Genomic DNA, 8,981 nt, shown 5'->3' on the forward strand with positions numbered 1-8,981 from the left:
AGGGAGGAACAGCTGACCCTCCTAAAACAAAGACCTCTAGATAGGCTTACTAGATTCACCAGAAGGGCAAGTAGTGGGGAAGGGCTGGGAGTGCGGACAACACAGCAGACAGTAGCAGGGATATCAAAGTATAAGGGCTCTATTGTGGGGAGGGAGGCTATGGGAGGGTGTTATCTGGGAAGTGGGTGTAAAATTAAATAAATAAATGAATAAATAAAAATGATTCTTCAAAGCATAAAAACTTGCTCCTTAATAATTGGTGGATGTGAAAAACATTACCATTGAAATCTACCCGATGACTTTATATCCATGCTTAGATGCCAAAGAGCTCAGAAAGTAACTGAGTGTGACTAGTAATAATCAGATATATAGAGATTAGAAACGCATGTGTAAACATCTTAATGTCAATTGCATTGAAAATGAATTTTTCTGTATGAAACTGTGTATTTTAATAATGAAATGGAGATCTTTTTTAAAGGTTAAAAAGAGTTTATATATAATAGGGGCTGGAGAGATGGCTCAGCGGTTAAGAACACTGGTTGTTCTTGCAGAAGATGTGGGTTAGAATCCCAGAACCCACATGGCAGCTAACAACAGTCTTTAATTCCTTACCTACATGCAGGCAATGCACGCATATACATAAAATAAAATTTAAAAAACAATAAAATAAAATATTTAAAAGTTTGTATATGATTAATGCTGCAGATTATATAGATAGTTCATAATATGATAAAGAAGGCCTCAAGAGGAGCGCAAAATAATTGTATAAGGTAATCTACATTAGAATAAGTAAGACAGTGCAGACAAATGAAGGCTGTTATGAAAAGGGTGAGTGTGGGAGGAAAGTTACCAAGTGGGAGAGATGGGAATAGAGCATCTTGTAATACTGAGACAGGAACACATAAGAATAGAGAGCAAGGACTCTTCCCTAAACATGTTGAAGACAGGAGGCATGATTACTTCTGAATTATGAAGTACATTGCATTGTGTGAATGTTTAAGGTTGAAGTTATGTTGCTCTACTTATGGGTTACAATATTATTACACAAGAACTGAGATTTCAAAGACAAAGAAACAGGTACTGTAGTTCTAGGAAAACAACATACACATGTGAAATAAAATAAATTAACTAAAAGAAGATGCATATTTTATAATAACATCCGTAGTCAAGACTCAGATGCTACAGTAGAAGATGAGTGGGAATGAGAAAAGGGTTTATGGGTGTCTGCTTCGGCAAGGGTACAAGAGCAACATTTTACTTTACCATGTTGCCCTAACAAATTGTTTCCATCTGTTGATTGATTTCAGCCCAGAAAATACTTTGGAGAAAAATGAAATTTGTATGTGATATAGCATATATTAGAGTATTATTAGTCTCAATTTTAATTAAAATAGCATCATTGGTATGATATTCTAAGAGCATTTGCATGATTTTAAGCACAGTGTGTTAAGGCTAGAGTTTTAATATGGCATTTCCTTGAAAGTATCAGATAATATCATTACTCAAATAAATATAGACACAATATTATATACATTCTTGCCCATTGGAGATTGAACTGCAAGAAAGTCTTTAGTTTCTTCAAAACTAAACCTGCTCTTACCAGATGATCTAGGAATCTTATTCCCCTGGCCACTACTCAATGGAGTTAAAATTTTTGATCACACAAAATCCTGAACTTGACTATTGATGGTAGCATTATTCATAGGTGCCAAAACTTGATATATCCAAATGTTTTTATTTCTGGGAATAAACTGTGGTAAATCCAGATGGCAGAATCTTACTCAGGGCTGATAGAAAATGAGGCTTAAAGACACGAAGACATGGAGTAGAATTTGGAGCACATCCCTGAGGGAGAGCAATCGGTCTGCAAAGCAGCATGTCATGTGATTCTAGCAGAGTGATATTCTGCAATAGTCAAAACTGGACACAGTGAGAAGAGCAGTGATTGCCACAGATCATTCAGGAACATGAATAATACACTGGATGACACTGGAGTGGCATGCACGTGTCATTAAATAGTTGGTAGCACCATAGAATATGCAACACCAGAATTGTGGTGATCATGACGCCACTGTTGGTCAATTGTAGTGAAGGCACCCCAATACTGGTGATTCTGGTAATGAGGTGGTCTGTGTGTAGGTGGCAGCAGAAGTTGGAGTGAAATCACATACCTTACTCTCGGTTTTCATGTGAATTTAAAGTCTTTTGAAAAGTGGTCTTAAGAAATGAATGAAGTTGGGTGTTGTGGTGCATGCCTTTAATTCCAGCACTCTGGAAACAAAGACAGGATAAGCAACACCAGAATTGTGAGTTCAAAGTCAGCCTGCTTTACATAAAGTGGTCCAGGTTATCCAGGGTTACAGTGTGAAACTTTGTCTCAAAACCAAAAAAAAAAGGACATAACGAAGGAAAGAAAAAAAAGAGAAAGGAAGAAGGAAAGGAGGGGGGAGGGAGGGAAGACAGGAGGGAGGGGGAAGGAAAAGAGACCAAATCCTCAGCAACTCTGTGGAAGCTGGCCATGGCAGCGTGGCACCATAAGCCCAGTACTGGGAGGTAGACAGAGGAGAATCTCTGGGACTCCTGACAATCTAGTTTATCCAACACATCTATTCAGATTCAATGAAAGAGTCTCTAAATATTAGGTAGAAAGTGTTTGAAGAACTCATCCCAAATCAATATCAGCTTCTGCTCTCCACATATAAGTACATACACACCTGCAAGCACACCTGCATATACGTGAAACCACACATATGAATACACACACACAGATATCACTCCCACATATACAAAAATAAATAAATAAAAAACACACTCTGTCAAGAAATGTTGATTAGAAGAGACCAACAGGTCTTAAGTTTCCAAATACACACTCACAAAACCTTGGAACATACAACTTCAAAGACTGATCTAGTAGGGTTCTACTACACAAGTAAGGTGAACATTTCTGAGGCTTTCGAAAATGCACAATCAGAAGGAAATACTCCAAAATGTGTTAAAGTCCTGTTTCCTAGTGGCTCATTCCTAGGTAAGACTGGACTGTGTATTTATAATTTTATTTTTGAGGAAAATGTTGCACTGAAATTTTTTGAAGGAAAAAATGACATGCTTTCTAACCTTGCAGGCCTCCTCCCGTAAGTGAACTTGCAAGCAGAGAGACTGTAGTTGGCGTAATTTCTGCCGCAGCCATCAGAGCATTGTCTATTCCATTGTGGCAGGGAATGAGGAAGGTGGGTAGAGAATTTTGCCTGTTTTCTCCAAACACCAATAAACCTATAGTCAGATGAGTCTTCAGGTGAAATGTTTGTACCATCTATGCAGTGCAACTGTTGCCATCTTCAATGTATCAATAACTTGATTAATAATCTAACTATGTTAGCTAAAGTCATTGTGTTCCCCTGACCAATGCTGAATATTGACTTGTTAAAGATCTCACCCTCCCTTCTTTGGTTGGCATTTCTTCAAAATGAAGGTTGTTCTTTCAGGCACATGAGGTGATTGTTTTCTAGTCTTCTCCCCCACTGCATGTGCCTTTCACAAGCCTTGCACCAAGTCATATTAATCATGAGGAAACTTTAGGATTATAAACAGGTTAAAATGCCAAAACAGCCATATCCATGTTAATGGCCACGTGTGTTGTGCAATACAATGCTCTAAACTATCAAATCAGTCATGAATTAAATACTGTCAGGATGCAGGAAGAGTGAGTTTATCTTCCAGGCACTCTCACACTGGCTGTTATTTGGGGACTCTGAGAACTAAATCATCTCTGACTTAACTATATTTCAGCTGCTGCCACTGCTTTGTCTTCTGGGACCTTCTTGGACCTTATTAAAAGGAGATATCAGATAAAATATTTAATAAACATTGAAATATAATTGATATGGGACATTGAATTAAAAGTGAACTCCGATGGCACTTGCAGTCTGAAAGGGCAATGCAGAGACTGTGTTGGCAACCACCCATGGGTGGAGTTTGTGCCCTGCACAAAGCATGCAGCCTGCAGCCTCTTGCTGTCTCTTGGACCTTATTAAAAGGAGATATCAGATAAAATATTTAATAAACATTGAAATATAATTGATATGGGACATTGAATTAAAAGTGAACTCCGATGGCACTTGCAGTCTGAAAGGGCAATGCAGAGACTGTGTTGGCAACCACCCATGGGTGGAGTTTGTGCCCTGCACAAAGCATGCAGCCTGCAGCCTCTTGCTGTCTCTTGCCACCTTATTGTATGTGTATATGTTGCTGCATTTTCTCCTCAGTATAATGGAACCTCCTTCCAGCCCTCTACTTCCACAGCTGTATCACCTCACCCTCTTCTATTATTCACATTCCCTCTTCCTTGGAGAAAGCAACCTGCCTCTATCTCTTAACACCATTCTCCACAGCAACTTTGTTAAATCCAATGCATTCATTAACTCATTCAGCAAATACTAAACATCTATTATGTGATAATGACTATTTCAGCTGCTAGGAATAAAACATACTATTTCAGCTGCTAGGAATAAAACATTGAGCAAAGCATGCTTCCCATATTTCTGGAATTAGTCTGATGACAGATGGATAATAAAAATTTAAACAAGTGACTATATAGTATTTCAGGTGATGATAATCACTACAGAGAAAAAAATGAGAACAGATATGTAGAAGGAATAAGTGAGATTTCATAGAGATAACCAATGTGCCTTTCTTTCACTTAAAATATTCATATACTAATATGTAGGTACATAGAGATAAGGTTAAAGTGTTTTTAAATGCTCATAATAATAAATCATTTTAGAAAAATCAACCCATAAACTAAATTACAAGCATGCTCTCTAATGTGTTCTTAGCAAAATACTAAACCTTCAGGATAAGATGCACGAAATTATCAAGAGCAAAATCATATATTATAATCAGAAAACACCCAGTTAAGCAAAATTTAATGGATTTCTATAAAAAAAAATGTCTTTGAAGGTTCCTATTGTGATAGGACCATCTACAACCACAGTGACAAGAGTATCACACAGTGCTCTCAAATGTAGTGACCGTAAAAGCACTGACACCCAAAATAATCTCAAAATACCACACAAGAAAACATTGTTCTTAATGCATCTGTTATGTAAGCTCTGGCACTTATAATCCCAGCAGCAGAAAAATACTTCGCAAAGTTGGTGCCTCATCACTTTTATACATTAAAGTTCTTTCAACTATTTCTAGTGTTGTTGAAAAACCATAATGGTTTTTACAGAGAATTTGTTAATTACCATGCAAAGAAATAACAAGGAATTGAACCTTAAATTCCAGATAAATTTGGAATCAACAATGTCACAGGAGTTATCTACGTGAATTCACCACTGGATTATGAGACAAGAACCAGCTACGTGCTACGCGTGCAAGCAGATTCTTTGGAAGTAGTCCTAGCCAATCTCCGAGTTCCTTCAAAAAGTAAGTTACATTAAGAGTATGATAATATTTTGTGGTATTTTTGCTTGTTTTCTGATGATATGAATATGTGTGGAGTGAAGTTCTCAGGGAGAACATAGGAAGATCTTTAGCTGGAGAGAAATAATCATCTTGGCAGATCTTGGTGGAGGTGAGGCAATAGCATATGGCTTACAAGCAATGTATGAATATTATTGATAGTATTCCTTGTGTAATGTATAAGTTGATCAAATAAACTTCCTAACACCCCTGTGAAGCCCTGGATGAGTGTCTGACAATGCTGCAATGAATGCCTGACTACTGCGGACTGCCTGTGTAAGAACAGAGGAAAATCCATCTTAAAATTAATGACTAGGAGGGCGGGAAAGAGCCCCATCCAGTGATGTCTCAGATGCAGCTGGCTTATCATGGCCCTCGTGGCTTAGGACACCCCCATCGAGTGCCTCTCAAGCTCTGGGGGCACCTACTACCACACCACCCCCTGAAATGATTCTTTCTGGACCTCCTCCACTGGGCAAGCCCCTCCAAACCCCTGTTTTGATCTCTCATGTGTCACCCAGATCTCATTCCTCCATATGGTATGTTTGTTCTTCTACTCATGCCCCTCATGGATACACTGGCCCTCCATGACCCTCTCCTGATAGCAACCAGTAGGATCCCTCCCTCTGTCTAAATTCTCTCCAGGTCCACAAGTTCCACCTTGTGGCTTCCTTCAGGACTGCTTCCTCATGAATTGTCATCGTTTTTCTGACTCTTACATCCTCCCAGAATTTTCACTTCTTGTACTAATCAGAAATACTATAGTTCATAAGAGTTAACTTAACACACAAATCCCTCAGCAGACCCATTCCCACATCAATGGGATTTTTCCACAAGAGAGTTTTCTTCATTAAAAAGAAAATGTTGGTCCTAAGTATTGCACATACATAGAGAAAATAAAACTATACCATTTTTTAAAAGAAACTTTTGCTTTATGCTTTTGGTACAGAGCTTTGCATTTCCCATGAAATATCTGTATTTTTCAGAATACGAAATGTATTAATATAATACAAGCAATCCCATTCAATATAATTTAATGTAAATGGAACACAATAGGAGTTTACCTAATATACAGACACATACTTGTATGTGCCCTAGTGGGCATGCAGATGTGAGACCTATGACATATTCATCAGCCATTCCTCTCCAAAATGTGTGAAGTTTAAGGTAAATGTTCATTTGTTCAGTATCTGATGCTTTGAATATTGTTATTAACATTTCATATCTGAACTTTGTCTCTTGCTTAAAATATGGACTTGTTCATTTCCAACATAATTCCACTTATTAATAACTGTTAATGGCCTGTAATCAATCCATAGAACATTAGCTATGCAAATAGGAAGACCATTATGTAAATTAAGGTTAATTAATTGTCTAAAGGTTTTACTTTTCTACGAAATTAGCTATCCTAAGGATTTTAGCTATATTGTATGTCATATTAATAAAAGTAAGAATTTAATTCATTAAGGTTGTACTCTATTGTTATTACCAAATAATTATTAATAAAAAATCATTTCCAGGTAAATTTTACATTTTTATAAACAAATTTAAGGAATAAGTGAAGATTTAATGGATAAATGAAAATTAAAATAGAGTATCATAGAGTTTATTTCATAAATTCAACACTAGAAGGTTTCAAGAAAGTATGGATTAATTTTTTTCAGTTTTAAGGATCAAAGCAAGGCTCATTTTAAACATATAACTATTATACAAAATACCACAGTACAGCCTGATGTGTTACCTACTCAAAGCAACATTAAAATGTACCAGGTAGGAACTGGAGAGATCGCTCAGGGGTCAAGGGCTCTGGATTTACTTGCAGAAGACCAGTGTGTGGTTCCCTTAACCTACATGATGGCTCCCTGTCACCTGTAATTACAATTCCAGGGACTCTGATTCCCTGTCTGACCCCCACAGGTACTGCAGGCACGTTGTGCACATATATACATGACACCACTCACACATACACATAAAATAAAAATCCTTTTTTAATCCTGAGAAATAGTCTTTCTTCTCTAATTCCGACTACTTTGCATCCTATTACTTTAAAACTGGTCAGTTACACAGTATTCCATCTTAAATATTGTTATGTTAATCTCTTAAATATAATGCCAACACAGAACCCTCACCTCAAGAGGAATGAGAGATAGTGCATCCTTGAGACAAATGTGAGTGATGGTGACCTGGGAATATAAAATTCATGTTTCCTTGAAAGACATGCTCACTGTGGCAGTAGTCATATGAGCTTTTATTAGTTTAAGAGCAAAGAAAGCCATAAATCAAGGTATTTCCCAAATATATTTATGTGTAACGTTTGTAGGTGTGTTACAGCAAAGTGTGGGCATCTCTTACAAGCCTCAGATACTGTCTGATGACATTCTTAGCTTTGGGGTTTGTGACACAAAAAGAGACCACTTAATGAGCACAGGGATGTTAAGTTAGACACAGGAGAAGGCAAGGAATGATTGTCAAAGGGACTAAAATTAGTACATGATAATTTGGCTCTGGGTCTGCAAGAATCTAAATCTCTATAATCACAAAGTTCCAATCAGGCATTCTGACTTGTAGAATTTCAACACAGGTATGGTTTATTTCTGGAAACTTCAATTCATTGCAAATGTACTTACATCTTTCTGATACCATTGCTCCTTCCAAAAAAAATTAACAAAATATAATCAATACCAACATACATCCAGTCTATTCATATTAAACCATGATTTCATCTGAAGTTTACTTATGGCAATGAGTTAATGGATCTATCAAAGTCTCTTTTCATTATCTCCCGCCTTCCCTTGACATTTAGTCAGAAACAAAGTTTTTACTCCGCAGTTGTTGGTGACTAGACCACATCACCAAGGGCTTATTTCACATTTTTCTTTGACTAACTTATTTCTACTCAGTCAAGAGGTTTGGTCACATCCAGGCTTTCTTCCTTTTCAACAAATAACTCACAGTTTCTATTTTGCCTCTCCTTAGATAACAACTTTCACTCTCCTTGAGGGAAGCAGCCAGTGACAGTCACTTCCTAGTTCCACAATCTGTTCCTTTAATAACTTATTTTCTTATTCCCATGCAGAGAAACTTCTGCCTCTCAAATACTGATCACTCTGAGATTCATCTCCTAAATAAAAGTGATGGAAAAATTTTTCATTCTTTCTCTTTATGATAATGTTCTTTTATATTTTAAATAATGAGACACAGAAAACAAAAAAAATAATGAATTGATTAACCGTCATTTTTGGCTTCATGACCATGTGTTTCTTTGTAAGGGCTATGTCAGTCCTGTCACAGCCCAGCATCAGAACAGCACAGAGCAAAGGGCACCCATCTCCATAAAACAGTTTATATAGTAACTCTCTACTCCAGCTTGCCCAACTTTTCACTCATATGCTTTAAATTTTTCATCCAGGACTCATATGTTTTTCCCATATGTACATTTTCCCTGATATATGTGGATATATATATACATATATATATACACACACACACACACACATATTACAAAAAAATATATATAT

At 36.9% G+C, this 8,981-nt stretch overlaps 1 protein-coding gene across 1 annotated transcript in view; it reads left to right on the forward strand.

The window, feature by feature from the left end:
• The window catches only part of LOC103729251 (protocadherin-15-like), a gene marked incomplete at its 5' end in the record, with an annotated part of 182,914 nt that overhangs the window by 29,061 nt on the left and 144,872 nt on the right, over nucleotides 1–8,981 (forward strand). Inside the window, 3 exon segments of the mRNA XM_029560706.1 lie at nucleotides 3,122–3,183; nucleotides 3,186–3,227; nucleotides 5,287–5,427. Of these exon segments, the coding sequence (XP_029416566.1) occupies nucleotides 3,122–3,183; nucleotides 3,186–3,227; nucleotides 5,287–5,427 (245 nt within the window).

The sequence above is a fragment of the Nannospalax galili genome, unplaced genomic scaffold (genome assembly GCF_000622305.1).
Source record: "Nannospalax galili isolate Female #2095 unplaced genomic scaffold, S.galili_v1.0 scaffold1613, whole genome shotgun sequence".
NCBI classification, from domain to species: Eukaryota; Metazoa; Chordata; class Mammalia; order Rodentia; family Spalacidae; genus Nannospalax; species Nannospalax galili.